This window comes from Leptidea sinapis, chromosome 41, assembly GCF_905404315.1.
Source record: "Leptidea sinapis chromosome 41, ilLepSina1.1, whole genome shotgun sequence".
In the NCBI taxonomy this organism is placed as follows: domain Eukaryota; kingdom Metazoa; phylum Arthropoda; class Insecta; order Lepidoptera; family Pieridae; genus Leptidea; species Leptidea sinapis.
In genome coordinates this window covers 4,439,427-4,459,039 of record NC_066305.1, presented here as the reverse complement: position 1 = coordinate 4,459,039, position 19,613 = coordinate 4,439,427, and the positions used below count along the sequence as shown (strand labels likewise).

The 19,613-nt window shown below is 38.0% G+C and overlaps 1 protein-coding gene across 1 annotated transcript in view; it reads right to left on the bottom strand.

Annotated features, from left to right (window-relative positions):
* Positions 1-473: 473 nt before the first annotated feature.
* The window catches only part of LOC126976575 (pre-mRNA-splicing factor ATP-dependent RNA helicase PRP16), a 95,214-nt gene continuing 76,074 nt past the window's right edge, over positions 474-19,613 (bottom strand). The window contains exons 13-21 of the mRNA XM_050824963.1: positions 10,102-10,185; positions 8,832-8,982; positions 7,578-7,675; positions 6,206-6,433; positions 4,720-4,891; positions 3,948-4,089; positions 3,077-3,237; positions 1,551-1,791; positions 474-739 (exon numbers count right to left, since the gene is read on the bottom strand). Coding sequence (XP_050680920.1) covers positions 553-739; positions 1,551-1,791; positions 3,077-3,237; positions 3,948-4,089; positions 4,720-4,891; positions 6,206-6,433; positions 7,578-7,675; positions 8,832-8,982; positions 10,102-10,185 — 1,464 coding nt within the window. The 3' untranslated portion in view covers positions 474-552. The remainder of the gene's footprint in view (positions 740-1,550; positions 1,792-3,076; positions 3,238-3,947; positions 4,090-4,719; positions 4,892-6,205; positions 6,434-7,577; positions 7,676-8,831; positions 8,983-10,101; positions 10,186-19,613) is intronic.

Below are 19,613 nucleotides of genomic sequence, written 5' to 3'. Positions count from 1 at the left end.
ATAGCCTTTTAACTGTAGTTAAAAGGCTATTATTTTGAGACATTATTTTACGACTCCTGTTATAATAAAACCTGTCTGTCAAAGCTCCAGTCGATATGTAAAATAACCCTGTATAAGTAATTTTATTGCGATCTCGGCAAGCTCTTGTTTCTCGCAACCCAGTCGTTAAGGCTCTGGAATAATATGTACCTATCCAATAAAACTGCGAAACATCAAGAATATTGTCGTCAACAAGGAAACTGACTCAGTCGAAATAACAATATTTTTCGCTACCGTCGTTTATGTCACGGAATTCCAAAATAGCAACACACGCTCCTAACTCCATACCACCTGGATGGGATGTATGGCGTCCCTAATAAACTATTGCAAATCTTTGTGACAGTTTATTTCTACGTAAAAATTGTGCATGGTATTGGTGTTTCAAATTTACACGAAGATAGGTACTAAAGGGCTATTATTAATTAATACAACAATTGATACTAAGTTCTCGCATAATTCAATTCTAGTTTTTGATTAACAGAATGTACTAATGAATCACAACGAATCACAACATCACAGCCCCAGTCTATGCGGAGTCCGGACGGGTGTAGACAGTCCCGGGGTCGCTATTTCTTGCTTGACGGGAACATCCTGGTCCTTCCTTTTCTTCTCTTCCGCCATCTTCTGTTCTGCCACTTTCATCTCATCTTCCATTCGCTGCAAGTGGACAGCGGCTTCTTTACGTTTGTCGCGGTTTGTTCTGCGAAATCAAAATTATATTTGAATAAATCTTCATTGGACTATACTTTTTATATAATTACAACTTTACAGAAAGTTGTACTGTAAAGTCAACAAATCGTGGGTATAGCTGTATAAATAACGTTTATTTTCACCAAATAATTAATCACTTATATAATATAAATTGATTCAGTTATTACATACTCGCGTTAATCAAAGAAGATAACATTAATAAAGATATTTTTAAAAGATAAATGTCACATGTTTAAATAAATAGGTATTTAAAAATGTTTGAACATTTTGGTCTCTCGATCGACTAGGTTCACTAGGATTAGAGGAGTTAAGTATTTAAATAATATTTCTTTATTAAGACATCTTTCAATTGTCAATTAGGTACATTTTTAACTGCTGCTTATGTTGACAAGAATCAGCAAAAAACTCAACAATTTCTCATTAAAAAGATATAGATAGGTAAAAAGTAGAATCATTTAAGTAAAGGTTAACAACAATAAAAACTAACGGTGTTATTATAAAAAAATAAATTTAAACATGTGTTTTGGTAAACAGTGACCTAACTATAACTTGGTCAGTGACCTAGCAATATAGACGTTTAAATGCAGTTTATCATTTTCTATTACAAAACAGTGTTGTTAAGGACAGATTTGTAATAGTGCTTTTTTAAAACAAGTATTCAACACACGTTTAAGTTTTTTGTAATAACACAGTTATAACCGTATCGATCTGGAAATGCCACCGAAAAGTTTTTTGTGAAGATGAAGTAAACATACAGAGTGTACATTATATTTAGATAATTAACATACAGTGATACTTACTTGCCAGTCTCCTTGACGGAGAAGAACATGGGTCCCAGTTCGGCAAGCCAGCGACCGTCGACGGCGGTGACGCAGTGCATGTACTCCTTGCTGGTCATCATGAGCTCGTGGTAGACCACGTAGTCTGGTGAGGAGCCCAGTCCGAACAGCGCCGACGTGGGGTGCAGGTGACACGGCATGCCCGTGCGGCAGTTCACGTACTCGCCGATGCCCTTCAGACGAGCCGCTTGTTGGAAGTACGCTGTAACACAAACACGTGGGTAACCCTTTTACCTATACAGGGTGTAAAAAAACTTCATTCTAAAAGAGGGGAATGGGGTTTTGTATTTGGACCATGATTCTGAATGACTGCACAAAAGTAAAAAATATTTGTGCTAAAGATTATTTTTCTAGTATATAAATGCAATGCAAACGTTTTTCAATCATATATATCTGAATATTTTTATTAATAGTCCCTAAAATTATGAAAACCTTAAAAAACTATATATAAACTATAGGAAGCTCTACAGGAACGGGACCCTTACGTATTCGGGGTCGTCTGGTTAAAACACAAGTATATACATTTGTAGAATAAACTGCTAAAAATAGACAGATGAGATGTATAAGATAATAACTAAATGGTTCGCTACCACAAACATAAATAAATCCAGTTCCACTTTCTTATTTTACCTCTAACCTTAGGTTTGGGAAATAAAATACCTCAAAAATAGCAGAATAAATAATTAAATCTTATTAAGATTTAACTGGGATGATCATAATAACGTAAACGTTGAAAATATCTACTATGTTTATTTTTTTGGAACGTTCGCTCGAATCACCGAGTCATACTTTCATTCGATCATAGATGATTCTTGAACGAATATTCAATTACAAAGATTCGAATACCCACTCTGATCTCGTATTAATGCTCTCAGTATTCCAGTTATTACACATAAAAATTCACATGCGCAAGGTGTCCCACTCGATCAGCTGTAACTGTTGCTGCTACACACAGCATAATGTCTTTGAGCTGATGTCCAACATCCAGGTCACTGTTGTATATTTGTCTGTGATAAAATAGATCTGTGGTATATCTATGGATATAGTAATGAAAGATAACGAACACTGTATAGATTAAAGAAGGTTCACGCTGTTCGGGCGAACGAGTTTCATTATTAAGATCCCACTTCTGACATCCAAAATCGACTCTTACCGAAGGGATTTACCAATGGGAGGCTCCTTTGCACAGGATGCCGGCCAGATTATGGGTAACGGAACGGCGCCTACTTCTGCCGTGAAGCAGTAATGGGTAAGCATTACTGAGTTTCGGTCTGAAAGGCGCCGTAGCTAGTGAAATTACCGGGCCAACGAAACTTAACATCTTATGTCTCAAGAAGACGAGCACAATTGTAGTGCCGCTCAGAGTTTTTGCGTTTTTCAAGAATCCTCAGCGGCACTGCATTGTAATGGGCAGGGCGTTTCAATTACCATCAGCTGAACGTCCTGCTCGTGTCATATAAAAAGGGATCGCGGAGGAATGTACTTACCGGAGCAGATACACTTGCGCACGGTGTCCCATTCAGTGCCGCAGGACACAAGCGGCAGCCGCTGTTGCTGCATGATGTCCTTGAGCTGCTGCCTCACTTCACGCACTTTGCGCATCGCCTTCGCGTGCACGAAGTGTTCTGTGCACCAAGAACTTGAATACCTAATAAATAAAACATAAAAATGAAAAATGGTATTGTAAGAATTCATAACAGTAGGTATTCGAAGCCTATCAGGCTAAAATATTGAATATCAATGTGACAAAAAATTCACGTAGAAAACATGAAAAACAGTTATTATTTGGGATTTGTATTAGACCAACATGCATTGCCCGATAGATAAATATCAGGGCAGGTTTTATAAACATTTTGAACAAAAAAAAGCATGTCGCGGTAATTTTTAATGGAAATTATTTTCTAAAAAAAGAAACGAAATCATCAACTCTTTTTATATTTTTCAGGTTGTACATTAATAGAAGTTAAAAAATTTATAGCGAAATTAATGAAAAACAAATCAAAAATTGTTTATAGATTTAGGTCAAATACACATAACAACAAGTAACTTTACCTGTGTGGAGGCGAATAATTATTAATAAGGAACAAAGTTTTTCCCACAGCTAAAAGTAGCTTTTAAGAGTAGTTTTGAGAGACATTTCCAGCATGTTTTCAAGAAGCTTATTATAAAATCGAACCTCATTCGATATAAGTAAACCTAAAATTGATTAGTTTGTCCCGAAAAAGTGTGTTCGGTTCATGGAAGGCGCGTAAAAGAGAATACATTCAATTAAACTGTACGCCATGGTTCTTGGTATGAGGACAATACCTAAAATTTAAAAACTATTTTCCGCGTAGCTCCTTAAAACAAATCACTCACTTATTGCTCTTCCACTGGTTGTATAAATGTAGCAAGGTAAGGTGGTCCGACTCCGGCACCTGGAACTTCTCCTTGACAGCATCTGACTCCTCCTCACGACCCTGGGGGCGGTAAAACACCGAGGGCACCGACAGCATTGACACTGAAAATTAAAAGTAAATATTTTATTATTCCGGACTAGGACATTTCACAGACTTCTTGTATTGCAGATGTCTTTGACAAAATATCGTGTTTGCAGGCTGCCAACAGGAAGTTAAACTAACAGATGCAGATAATATTTATAATAATTCGGAAGCAATAAATACCCTTGTGTCTGAAGACGAAGGTTTTCAACCAGTGCGCTGACAGTGATAATTTACAGTACGCAGACGTGGTCGCTAACTACGGGCTTGATGCGAGATCGAATCAGAAATGAGGAGATCAGTAGGAGAACCAACGGCACCGACTTAACCCGGATAGTTGCAAAACTGAAGTGGCAGTGGGCAGGGCACATAGCTCGACGGACAGACGGCCGTGGGGGCAGTAAAGTCCTCGAATGGCGACTACGTACCGGAAGACGCACTGTTGGTAAGTCTCTCACAGGATGGAATGATGATCAGGTCAAGATCACCGGAATACGTTGGATGGAGGGTAGAGGAGGACCGATCATCGTGGAAATCATTGGGGACTTTTTCCTGCAGTGAACGTTTTATGTCTGATGTGATGAAATGCCAGATTGAAAGTATCATCTAGATGTACTCTCAGCATAAAATGGTTGTTAACTAATACTTACCGATAATGAGCACTTCAGCGCTGCAGCCCATCTCCGCAGATACGATGAGCATGTGGCACTGAGGGGGGTCCAGTGGGAATTCTGCCATCTGGCGGCCCAGGGGTGTCAAGGCTCCAGTGCCGTCGAGAGCGCCCAGGATCCACAGTTGATACATAGAGTTTAGGATAGTATCCTGATGATATAAAAATGTTTTAATATCGGCGAGAACGTACCTATCTATTAAAAAATTAATTAATTTAATACATTTGATGTGGAAAGTTTTTAAAGAGAATCGCTAATATCAATAGCGTCGTTAATCGTTAATACTATAATTATCCATAATGATCTGCTGTTTAGCAAAATATTTCCTTTTCAAATAAAATATTATCAACAAATTAAGTGTGCTTACATTGATTGTCTTTCAGCACATTTTTGCCGTTCCACTACCGGACTGAGAATGATCCTTTTGTATGTATAGAACGTCATTGTTTAAATCATATACATGTCGCAGATGCTTGGGGGTCAATTTTTTAACAAAACATGTTAGCAAAACAGTACTTCCGCTGCACCCGTTTTTGTTTATTTATTTTTATGATCTACCAATGTAACATCCCAGAGAACCGTTCTTTCTGTTATCAGTTGCATAAAAAATCTTAAGTCGAATGATAGGTACGTCTTCATTTAATGAACGCTAATGAATTATGTTAATTTCCTTCCCCGCACGCGAAAGCGGGTGATGTTATCCATTTCTCGCGGTGAACATGTTAACATGTTTTATTTAACAAAACTGTTAAACATGCACCAGCGTCACTTATGGATATGACAGTGACAGGTTCAAACTGTCTTTAAGAGATCATCATCAGTTCAGCGACAATACAAAGAATAGAATATAATCACACAGGCATATTGCTATAATAATCTAATTCTCCGAAATACACATTATATACCCAATTGTATACACATGGAGTATTGCTGTCATCTCTGGTCTGGGGCATTATCAGCAGTATCAGGTCGATTCATTTGCAGCTCGAATTGTCGGGGACCCAGTGCTCTGTGAACGGCTGGATCACTTGGCGTTGCGTAGAGACTTCGCTTCATTGTGTGTCTTCTACCGCATTTATCACGGGGAGTGTTCCGAAGAGCTGTTCAATCTGATTCCTGCCGCCGAAATCCATCTTCGCACGACACGCCACAAGTTAGGATATCATCCCCACCACCTGGATATGTAGCGGTCCTCCACAGTGCGGTTTTCGAGGAGCTTTCTACCTCGTACTACAAAGCTGTGGAATGAGCTTCCTTGTGCGGTGTTAAGGACGATACGACATGGGTACCTTGAAAAAAAGCGCGTACACCTTCCTTAATGGCCGGCAACGCTCTTGTGATTCCTCTGGTGTTGCAAGAGAATGTGGGCGGCGGTGATCACTTAACACCAGGTGACCCGTACGCTCGTTTGTCTTCATATTCCATAAAAAAAAAATGTGTTTCCTGCTATTCTACAACAACTCACTTGGGGCGGCGGATCCATGAAGTGGAACGCCAAAAGGTCCTCGACGCCCAAGGACTTGAGCAGCAGGACCGTGTTAGCCAGGTTGGTGCGCTGGATCTCGGGTACGGTGGCTGGCAGCAGCTCGTGGAGGAACTGGCGCTGGGTGTACAGACAGAATGCCTTGCCCGGACCTGTCCGCCCGGCTCGACCGGCTCGCTGCCGGGCGTTGGCCTGGCTCACTGGGTATATCTGAAAACCATACGGATGTGTACAGTTCCTTCACAGTGCGGTGTCTAAGAAATTTTCTTCCACGCAGATCTAAACTATTAGATGAATTTTCTTGTGCGATTTCTCGAGAATGACGCGACTTGAGTAAGAAAGGCCGGCAACACTCCTGTGATTACTATAGCAGTAATGTATACATTTTTAGTTATAAGTATAGATTACAAGATGATGTATTTTTTTATTGAGCTTTTTCTGTCCCGCCGAGCGCGCACGACCAAGTTCTCTGTGTGGGAGGAGATGAAGAGGATTTACAACTGCCGAACAGACTTTTTATGAAAAAAATAGACAACGAATTAGGAAAATTCTTACTACAAAAGTTGTTAGTCCTGATGCACCTAAGTTGCACTTAAGAGGTCTTGCATTAGTTACCCTGTATAGTTAGGTATAAGCAATATTTTGTTGTGTAAATAAAATTATAACTATTAATAATAGTATATTATGATACAAGTGAGCTAAGTTGCTTGCTCACTAGTGTTATAGGCATTGTTTTAACACACTTGCAAGAAAAAAACAAACATGTATTGCATAAATTGTTCAAACAAAATATAAAAATAATGAGAAGTGGCGCGCAAGTATTTTTTTGGACCCACTAAATGTAAAAATATTTATTACATACAACTATTACTTCAAAATTATTATTTTAGTTAATTACAATTTATATCTTCATTAGGGACACAATTATTTTTTCTAAAAATGTAAATGGATTTTCAGCGACATAAAACCTCTTCGTTGTTACAAAAAGAAACGGTATTTTTACCCGGTGAAATTGAAAAATGTTCAGTTTACTCTCACATAATTTGCAGTTTAGTACTAACTTAACTCTGTAGGGATAATTATATTATGTTCTAATGAGTAATATTACTATTCAAGTGTGTGTTAAACTTCGGTTTATGGTCCTAAAAACGATGTAAAAAGGGGCTCACTTTAAGTGTGTAGAAAAATATATTTTTATAGTAAAGGCACAATAAAATACCCTGAATACTACTCCATAAAATTAATAACACCAGTGTCACCATAAGAGGATTTTCGTGAATTTGTATCAGTATTTATCAAAACATTCTAACTATTTTTAAATTATGTTAGTTATTTTTTGTAATGATATGGTTACCTGCAGAGCGTCCATTCCGATCCTTGGGTTGTAGACCTTCAGCTTGCAGTAGCCACAGTCTATAACGTACATGATGCCGTCCACAGTCAGCGATGTTTCTGTTTTAAATTAAGAAATGTTACTTTTTCATTATTTGTGATTTCTTTTTCTTTCTCTGTAAAAAAAATTCTTCAGGGTTTCCTAATGTACGTTACAACCCTGGCGAGCCGGTGTTGAATCATTACAAGAAGAAGTTTTTTGCATCAGAATAAATGCCGAGAACATTTAAAGTTATAACTTTATGGGACGAGACGAGCAGGACATTCAGCTGATGGTAATTGATACTGCCCATTACAATGCAGTGCCGCTCAGGAATCTTGAAAAACCCAAAAATTCTAACGGCACTACAATTGCGCTCGTCATCTTGAGACATAAGATGTTACGTCTCATTTGCACAGTAATTTCACTAATACACGGCGCCCTTCAAACCTAATCATAAACTTCTCGAGTCTTCCTCTATCAAAGAATATTATACTTACTCACCATGACTGATGATGATGAAAACCTGAATGTTTTGTTTTTATATAGTAAGAGGAGACACAAACGTATGTGTGACTTATTTGTAAGCCGCTTTTTTTTATTGGAAAAGGAGGACAAACGAGCGTATGGGTCACCTGGTGTGACCTAACCTAACCTAATTTGTGGCGTGTCATGCGAAGGTAGAATTCGGCGGCAGGAATCAGGTGAAACGGCTCTTCGGAACACTCCCCGTGATAAATGCGGTAGAAGACACACAATGAAGCGAAGTCTCTCCAGGTGATCCAGCCGTTCACAGTGCACTGGGTCCCCGAAAATTCGAGCTGCTCTGCGTTGCACGCGGTCAAATGGATCGAGCTGATACTGGGGTACGCCAGACCAGAGATAACAGCAATACTCCATGTGTGGCCAGACCTGAGCTTTGTAGAGGGCTAGAATGTGGGCTCCTGCTCTCTTGCAACATTAGAAAAACTCACTTAGTCACTTTTTGGAAAGTGCCCAACACCACGCTTGTAAATTCATTCGAGTGTTTGTTTGGAAAATGGTTCCTTGAAAACCACACCGTAGAGGAACTTGAGGAAGGAGGAGAAACACATATCCAGATGTTGAGGATGATATTTAAGTATATTTATGGTGGAATTCGACGGAAGGGTGATAGATACGATAGAAGCAACACATAATGTGTGAGTATTTAATAAACCGATAGAGGAACTATATGTACAGTAACAATTAACAAACCTGCAATGTTAGTGGCCACAATGCACTTCCGTTGGCCGGGCGGTGCACGTTGGAATATCTTCGCTTGCAGATCCGCGGGTAGTTGTGAATATATCGGCAAAACAGTCAGCGGGGGCGCCGTGTCCAAGTCTCCAAGCCGCTCTGTCAATACCTAGAACATACTCACATATTGTAATATTCACGCAGGTTTGTACATTCACCGCTGAAGTCTGCATTTGATTCAGAACATTCGCGTAATTGTCATCGCTTATATTAACCTTAGATCATTTATACGTCTAGATTGACTGTGACAGCTGTGAAAACGTCAAAAAATTTTGAGGTTGACATTTAACCTCTATTTTGTGCAATGCGCGCACACTAATACAGAGTAACATACAAATCAAGAGTGTAAGACGCAGATTGTCACGCAAACTAAAGTAATAGACCTGGCGTGTTTTCATCGGTGTCTAACAACAAGAGGCTCTATCTAGGCATATAAATTATCTAAGATATCAACATAAGTGACGTCGATAATCTCAAGCAACGTTCACGTTCAGTAACATGGTCACTTGGAAGACAAGGTCCAACTGAAGTCCAAAGTACTTTAAGCCACTGCCTGCAACTATATAAGGCAGAAATTCGGTGTAACATGGAGTACTGCTTCAACCTCTGGGCGGGCGTTCCTCAGAACCAACTCATCATTTGACAGACTTCCGCATGAAACGAAGAGTGCCTAGAATCAACGACAATCAAGTCATCTCCATCGGTTTGATGTTTTGGTGTTTCGAGACATGCTCTAGCATGAATATCCCAAGACATTCTTTGCATATTCTACCGCTTATATCTGATGCATTGGCGTTCGCATTGGCACTAGATTGTCCACAATTTGCTATCAAAAGATTTTGGATTATTTTGGTCACATTGCCCGACGCTTTCCCAGTAATTTAGTCAAACTGATAGTCATAGGCAAGGTGGAGGGTTTTGCCCTCGGGTTTTAACCACGCGCACGATAACGTAGCCGCTGGTCGGACCAGATCAAGGCCGAAATTACGACCGCAATAAGGAAGGCCGAGGACCGAAAGAAGTGGAGAGCTTTATTGACCAACGTTACGAAAACCTTCATTTACGGACACGACCGTCACAAATGAACATGACCAAGAAGAAGAATATCTCATGCCTGACGCTATAAATTTAAAAGGGGCTAGCCTACCCCCGATAAGGTCGAATAATCGATATTAAGATCCAAGACTATGTACTAATTTTTTTCAAGAAGTTAGCTCTATAGACTTACCTCACAAGTTACTTCAATGTCTTCTTGACCAGGCATGAATATCAAAATATCTCCATCATCCGGTTGCAAGTGTATCTGCAGAGCCTGTAACATACAATACCATATCTTCAATGTATGTAACGGAATAATTAACACACGTCGTATTAAGGACTGTTGGACCACCAGGATAATTTAAAAAAAACATAACACACACGATACTAGAAGAAATTGAGCCTTTTAATTGTAAGTACTTTTGATAAGTTCGTTCTGTAGCGATGAATAGTCCACTAGTTTATTATAATTAAAACTGAATATTATATCGTTGTAAAACGAACTATTTTTATCTTTTAAAATATGGTAACAATTATTTTTAACTTGTAATCTCATTGAATTGTTGATATTTTGAAAAACTGTGTTCTTATAGTAAATTGGGATTAATATATTTTTTCGCCTATTATTAAAAAAAAACATTCGATGCACGTACGGAATTGTCTTATCCGCCCGTCCCTATTGTTGTCAACAAAGCGGGACCCGTGAAGAAATGACATACTTTCCGCACTGAGTCGCACATACAGTGCGACTCAGGATACAGAAGAAACAAGAAAGAGTGTTAAACCACATTTCTACGCAGCGCATTGTATCCAAAATACTCCCTGCCCGCGCCTAATCCCCCTCCCCCTTAACTGGTACTAAAGCTTCCTACATACATACCGCTTTTAAGGTTAATTTAATAAATGTAATATTTTAATGAAATGTGATTTATTCCATTCGATTTCTTAGCATGTCTGGTAGCATTTTTGCAAGTGAGAATGACACATAACGGCGTAATTATACAAAAAATAACAATTGCAATAGTTGCGAACAGCACGCGGGTCGGCCATTGCTCATTGACAATTTAACGAATCGCCTCAGTATTGAACGCGATGAAGGTTTCTGTTTTGTTCTGTATTCTGAGATGTAATATTATTACAATGCATGGAGTTCCGCAAATAAAGTCTGATTTATTACGGTAGTATGTAATGTATTAAGTCCATCACAGCAAGCGACCACAAACGGTAGCCTATAGCCAGCAATTAAAAAAAATTCAATAATGCATAAATAAAAGTAAAGAACAGAGGCATTAATAAATACTGCAGATAGAAGAGAAAACTCAAAATATGGAATTACTATGTTATTTCCACCTGAAGACTTTATTTTTATGGCAATAATAAGGGGTGTTTTGAGTCGAACCGATCATTGCGACCAGCGAATTATTGTAGTTAGGGTCCAATCCGAAGCGGTGGAAGATATATAAAATTGTATTGCGCGAGATTATCACTAGCACTATTGCGATGCACGATTCTGACGTCAGCTTAGGTACCTCAGGTGTATCGAGGTCGCCATGCCATCGAGGGCACCTTGAACTTTCGTTACTCATGCGGTTCGATTTAACTGCGCAATTAAGGTGTAAATATTTTTATGGTAAAGCCTGAGATCGTGTTTATTCTTACTTGCAAAGCGTTTTTTTTATTGACATTCTCAAAAAATTACATTATCTGAAATAAAGAATAGCCTATCCTATTACTGTTATTTCTCTACATCTACTCATACTGTCGAAGGTGTCTAAAGCATCCATCTCTCGGATACAGACATTCATTTTCACACACAAATAAAACAATGCTGAACAACAAAACCAAGAACTGCTTTATCCGCGTGCACTGGTGTAACGGTATATACGAGGGGCGGTCAAAAAGTTCGCGGAATGGCGGGGTTGGCGGGGGTGAGGTCGCTCCTCCAGGTAGCCGCTACTTGAGTAACTCATAATTACTATATATGCCAATTTCTAGCCTAATTGGGTCATTAGCTTTCGAGTTACAAACGAGTGAACAAGTAAATCGGGAACAAACTAGCCACTATGGAGAAAATTGAACATCGCGCCGTCGTAAAGTTCCTCACCAAACAAGGAAAAACGCCTCAAACTATTTTGCAAGAGATGTTAGCTGTTTACGGAGACTCTGCTCCTGGTAAAACCATGATTTACAAATGGCACGGCCTTTTCAAGCAAGGAAGGGAGTCAATTGAAGATGATCCTCGACCTGGACGGCCCATTGAGGCCACTACGCCGGAAATCATTGAAAAAGTTGAAAAACTTGTATTGGAAGACGGAAGGTTGAAGAAGAAACAACTTGCAGCATCAGTTGGAGTATCAGAAACCACAATTTTAAATATTCTTCATCAACATCTTGGCATGAGTAAAGTGTGTTCAAGGTGGGTCCCGAGAATGCTCACGCCGCTGCAAAAACGTGAGCGCGTCAACTGTTCCCGCGAGTATTTGGACCGCTGTGGAGAAGTTAGGGAAGAAATTATGGCCCGAATTGTAACCGGTGATGAAACTTGGGTTCACCACTATGAGCCTGAGTCAAAGCAGGAGTCGATGCAGTGGCACAAAAAAGGCACACCACCCCCAAAAAAATTTAAAGTGTCGCAATCGGCCGGAAAGATCATGGCGACTATTTTTTGGGATACTGAAGGTATTCTTTTGATCGATTATAAAGAACGTGGTGTTTCTATAACGGGAGAGTACTACGCTTCCCTATTGGACCGATTAAAAGAAGCTATTAAAGAAAAAAGAAGAGGAAAACTGACAAAAGGTGTACTCCTTTTGCACGACAACGCGCCCGTTCACACGAGTCATGTTGCGACGGCTGCCATTCATCGATGCGGTTTTGAACAACTACGCCATCCACCCTACAGTCCAGACCTGGCCCCTAGCGATTTTTATTTATTCCCAAAGATGAAGAAAGAGCTGCGTGGAAAAAAATTTAGAGACGATGATGAAGTCAAGTCGGCGATTTCGGCGTATTTTGACGCCCAAGACAAAACCTATTTTTTCGACGGTATTAATAAGTTATATGCCAGATCCCAAAAATGTATTCGTGTTAAGGGGGAATATATTGAAAAGGAAAAATAACATAATGTATCATTTCATCTTTTTTCCCAGTCATTCCGCGAACTTTTTGACCTCCCCTCGTATGTCACAACATACCGCGAGGCACAGATAGTGTCTGATATATTATGTCGATACGTAAGTATTTATGATAAAGATTTTACACGCTTTTTATTTGCTTCATGTATGTTTGTTTGTAACCGACTCATTTGGGCGTAACTTAGATGCACTTTAAATGGCCAGATTTCGTTCAAAGTTCGTAGATATATCGACGACCGATGACAATACATCAATTTGATGAAGTTATTCCATTTTACAATTTGCAAAATAAGATTTTTGGTAACTTATGTAATTTTATCAATTATCGTCGATAAGGCAAGAATTGATGTTCCTTTTAAATTTCAACCAAAGCGTGTTTTTTAGTTTTTTTTAAACTACTTTTATTTATATTTTACGAACATATTATGAAATCAAAAAAAAAATGAAAACGTATTGCAGGCAGGCATATTATGTAGGTCTTATAATATGGTTCGTAGTTAAAAACTTGATACTTCAATCCACTAAGCGACTTTGCTGATTATTTAGCCAATTAGCAATAGTGTACTATAGTACAATTAAATACGTGGTGGAGTGGGTGTGTCCAATCTTGTAATGGCTTTCTTGATAGCGTCGTCACTCGTCATTATAAATCTAACCCACTTCTACAGATAGCAATTATATACGAGTTCGTTCCTTTCTTTAAACTTCTTATTGCAACTTTCCTCCTAATTATATAGCAATTTATATTTTATGAATATTAAAGCTTCGTTTGAAAGCGTGGTTCTTAGTTTTTGGAAAATAGAAAATAGTCTTCGGGAAGCTTTTACTATTTTTTTTCCGTGTATTTTATGTTCTTGCCAAACAGCAGTATTGATTTTTTTTATAGAGTATAACTTTTACATTAGTGCCATAATAAAAAGTGAGATCTGTTCTTAGAATCTTTGTATAACTGAGAGTACACCACTAATTTTAAAATTTAAAGATACCATAAGCAAAAAAAAGTCAACAAATGGTAACTTGAAAATGAAAAATATTTATTTCAGTAACAAAAAATGGTACAAACATAATAGTGGATGTTACCTTCTATTAAGTGAAGAACACCTGTGCCAGAAGGCCACGCTCTTCCATGTCAATTAAAATTAACAATACCAAAAAATAGGGATCACAAATTAAGTCTAAAAATATAATGTAACAAAATAAAAATATTATACAAACAGGATGTCTGTGTGTTTGTGTGTGTGTATGTGTGTGCGTGCGTGTGTGTGAGCATGTGTGCGTGTTTGTGGTGTGTGTCTGATTGAACTGAACTGATTTGGTGTAGGAGCCGAAAGGTAATCACAAAAACCGCTAAAACAACGTATTATAGCGGTGTTTCGAGTTTATTGGAATTGTTATGAGATGCACTAAACAAGAATACTTAAAAAAACAAACTTGTAATATACATTTACAGAAAAGTTTAATAAATTTATAAAATAAATATATTCTACCACATTTTAGGTTCCATGAGAGTTATCTGATGATCATATGGATGAAGCTTTGCAAAATTTACTATACCTGCCTTCTATTTGCCCTTAGATAGACGCCTAGAATTCTAGAGAGAGTCTCTTGCTGTTAGACAACCGATAAAACAGGCCAGAAATATTAGTTTAGTGTGCGTGACAAGCTACGTCTTACACTTGCGATTTGTATGACACTATGTGCGTGCATTGCTCGAATAGGGGTTAACTCTAAGCTTAATTTTTTCGACGATTTCACAGCTGTCATAGTCTATCTAGACGTATTTATGATGTAAGCATATGCCCAAAGGCCTGTTTATAAAATTTAACGCGCTCGTTTTCGTTATAAGACATTCATTCGTTATACCGGTGTGTGTCCCTGAGCGGAATAGCGTCTTACTGCGTGCTCTTTACAGCGTATATCACTTTCGCACATGTTGGAAGAGATAGCATGCATTACAGCCGCACCCAACGACGGGTTAGAGCCGTCCACGTTAATGTGGATTAAGCATATGGAGCACACAACTTCGTTCAGTTCGGTTAAATTCAGTTCAATCTTTTATTTTGTAAATTATCCCGTAGGATTCGGAAGATAAACGCAGGGGAATTGACTAGCTATCTGTTATATATCGATATTTAAAACGATTTACGTCAATACGTTTCAAAACATATCGATAATGCTGCAATAATCATGACAGTCATGACGTACTTTTCAGATATGTTGACAATGAATCTATCGATTCAAATCTGGGAAATTTATCAATTCTGTATTATACCATCACTTTCTTTTCCATTTATGATATGTTGGTCCCTTTAAATAGGTTCTTGCTATCACTTAGACAGTAGATGTACTTTTGTTTTTATTTTTAATTGATATTCCATTTATATTTTTTTTTCTGTTACAAGAATAGTATTTATTATCTCGGTAAGTGAAAAAGTAATTCTTTTTCAGATAAATAAAGTTTCTGAAACATGATAATGTAGTTAAGAAAAACACAGTTTTCGCAGAAACGCATTAAAAGTCAATTTCTAACATGTTCTTCTTTCTAACGTTGCTTTTTGTTTGTACATTATATATTATGGCTGAGTACGATTCTGGGTAGTTATAATGAACATGATTTGCTACAGTTAGTTCGTAGAAAGTGTAACTATATATGACGCATTATTCGGTAGGTAGTGCGATTCCCCTACTTGGGTCTTTTGCAGGGATTCCCAAACTTTTACCCTATGTGCCTCACCCAACGTTATGCAATAATACTAGTCCCCCTAGGGATTTAAATGGTGAGTCGAAATAAATACATATATTTAACAAAAAATGAAAATATAAGTGAGTAAGTTTATTTTTATTCAATTGACGAGTAGGTATCTAATACATTTTAGTGAGAGGCGGAGGTCGTCTTGTGTCGCTAACTTCGCATCGGTGGCAGCGTCCGCGCCGTGCGATTGCATAAAGAATTTTAATATACAGTTATAATCAGTCCTGCCAGTCAGGTCTAGTCAAAAGTTACCCGAAACAGATGAAAAAGTAACCTTTCAGTGTAGAAAATAACCTTTTATTTTTTTTCTAGTAGAAACTTATAAATTGATGGAATAGATATTGGTTGTATTAACATACACAAATATGGATAAGCTAGATTCCATTTTAAGTCGCTTTTTAGCTACTTTTTCGACATAATATAATTTTTGAGATAATAAGAAAACTAAGTAACTTCAAATGAAGAAAAGGCAGGGACTGACGAACACACGAATTCGATTGAAAGAACGAGTAAGCACTGTGGTAAATTTGTGATTTTTTGAGCTGTGTAACCTACAAGCAACCTGACGGAGTTAAAAATCACCTAAACGTTTACAAAAGTAACCTTTTGGCAACGCTAGTTATAATACAGGTTAAGCCGCCGCGCCCCCTCTTGGATCACCTCACGCCCCCAAGTGAGGCGCGCCTCACTGAATCCACTGTCTATTGAGATCATTGACTATCGTGCAATATGATTGCACCCTTGAAGGAAAGCTAACAGATTAGTCATATATAACTTACACAAACTCAAAAAAATTGACGAGACAAGGAAACTTACCTGATGGCAAATGAGAAGTCCTGCGTATTGCTGTGTAGTGCCGCTCAGGATTATTGTAAAACCCAAAATTCTGAGCGGCATCACTAAGACATAAGGTGTGTATGTCGATAATAGCTATGGTGCCTTTTACTTACTCTATTAAACTTTTAATATGTTTTGTTAATTTAGTTAAAAATAACAGCAATAAAGGCTTATTTGATTTTTATTTTATCTGTCATTTGACGGCTGAAATTATGCTGAGCTTAATTAAGCTAACACAGCCCAAGTCAAGTTCGAGTTTCATCACACTCGGCTAAGTGTTACGTAAGTAAAGTCTAGGCAAAGTCCAAGAGATATCCAAACAACATGTATAAAGGCCGGCAACGCTCTTGTGATTCCTCTGGTGTTGCAAGAGAAGGTGGGCGGCGGTGATCACTTAACACCAGGTGACTTGTACGCTCGTTTGTCCTCCTATTCCATCAAAAAAAAACGTGTCCCGCATCGTTCATAAATTTTGTTTAAAAATATAATTTAAAAAACCGTGTTTTTTTAAATACTTCTTACTTGATTTTACAATATTTTAATGTATAATAACCACTTATATAGAACTTCTGGTCATACGAGGGGAGGCTGATAAGTAATCTACCTAACTATGAAAGAAAAGACTTTGATGGCTAGTTTTTTTTTATTTTTCTATATAGTCTCCTGCAAGTGAAATACACTTATGACATTTGCAAATAAGTGACATCATGCCGTTATAATAGTAATTTTTATTTTGCTCGTCAAAATGGTCAGTCACAGCCTCCTTCATTTCTTCGTCCGTCGAAAATCTGCGACCCCTCAATTTTTTCTTTAAATCTTTGAATAAGAAATAGTCACAGGGAGCCAGATCTGGACTATAAGGTGGATGGTTAATTTCTGTGAAGCCGTTTTTGCTCAGGGCTGACCTCGCCATTAAGGCTGTGTGTACAGGAGCATTGTCTTGTAAAATCAGAACACCTTTGCTGAGTTTGCCTCTCCGCTTTTCTTTGATTTGTTCACGAAGCTGGTCAAGCAAGTTTGCATAATATTCAGCATTCATTGTTTTATTTTTAGGCAAATAATCTATCATCAAAATCCCTTCGACATCCCAAAATACGGTAGCCATCAGTTTTCCAGCCGACGGACGAACCTTGAACTTCCTTGGCGGCTTTTCTCCTTTAAATTTCCATTGCATTGACTCTTGTTTGCTTTCCGGATCCCACTGGCGAGTCCAAGTTTCATCACAGGTCACAATTCGAGTGATAGTCTCTTCTTCTTTACCTTTGACCAGGTCTAGAAATGCCTGACAACATTCTACTCGCCTTTGTTTGTCAAAGGGGGTCAACATTCTAAGGACCCAACGCGCGCTCACCTTGGACATGCCCAAATGTTCGTGAATAATTTCATGAACTCGTTCCTTGCTAATGCCCACATCTCTGGCTATCTCCCACTGCTTGATTCGCCGATCTGCAAGAATCAGGTTCTTCACCTTTTCAACATTATCTGCGGTAACAGCAGAAATTGGCCTTCCACTACGTGGGTCGTCTTCCAGGCTCTCACGGCCATGTTTAAATTGCTTCGACCAAAACTTTATGACGAATTCAGAAGGACTTGAATCACCAAACACCTTTAACATGCGCTCTCTGATCTGCGTAGGCGTATTTCCTTCTTTACTTAGGAATTTAATCACTGCTCGATGCTCAAATTTCATCATTTTACAATTTTCTTTCGACATGGTGAAATCAAAGCCGCGCCAAAAAAACAAAAGCAAGCGAAAAAAAATAAGCGTCATAATTTTGAAAAAGGAATAAATATAGAATATGATTTTGCAGTGGCCAGTTCGATTTTCAAAACTTTCTTTAACAAAGTAGATTTTATATCAGCCACCCCTCGTACAAATTATTAATCATAATAATATCTTTATTTTTAATTTTATTTATTTATTTTATTTTGATAACAACCAAAATTTTACACAGACTTAGCTTAAAATAAGAGACACAAACGTTTTGGTTGTGGATAGCTGGTGCCTGTGGTAGGTAATAAAATACCTGTATTACTGGTCACCAGGATTCCACTTTACGCAACGAATAAAAAGCTCTAAAAAGGAAATTCTTGGGCAAAAGCTTTGGTTACAATAACTACGTAGGTACTTTATATAATATTTTATAAGCAGGGCCAAATTTAAACTTAATGCCGCCCCTGGGCACCGGCAAAAATTCCGCCCCAATACTGGAATTTTACTTTAATTTACAGTTCATATATTTTATTTTTCAAAACTAAAATAACAAATTTATTGCAGAAACTTTATTATATGATATATATTCTAAAAACATGGATAAACATTTGTTTTTTTCTAACATTTATAAATTTGGCACTAAGGGTGACTCATAATTATATTACATAAATTTTTAACAGGCAAACACGTCTGACTTTTTGAATTGCGAATTGGTCGATAAAATCTTCGCAATCTAAACGTTGAGTAATTGATAAGACTAAAAAAAATATTTCGCTTTCAAAATTTTGCCGCCCTAAATAATACGCCGCCCTGGGCACTTGCCCCAACTGCCCCTAGTGTAAATCCACCGCTGATTATAAGGAATAAAGCTAGATGTGTGTGTGTGTGTATGCGTGAGTGGTATAGAATGTGTGTGCAAATCATGCATGCGAGAAGGTGTTCCCGGTATAATAGGCGAGCTAACCAACCAAAACCTCCAGAAATCCTTCTGTATGACCGTAGTCTTGGAAAAGGAGCCATTCGTGTGAAATTTATTCATTTGTACATGTTTAGACCTCCAGACAAGGTCTTCCTTAAGGAGTTTATTATAAAGGTACGGCCCCAGAAAAAGAATGTGCGGCTAAATGATGTACCGCCTATGATATACTCTGTTAAAGGGCGCTATTTCATAACAATAGCCAATAAAAAGCGTTGCATGACTATCAGAACTTAGCAGTATTTATAAAATTTTGTTATGGGATATAGGCAAGGACTGAAAAAGCATA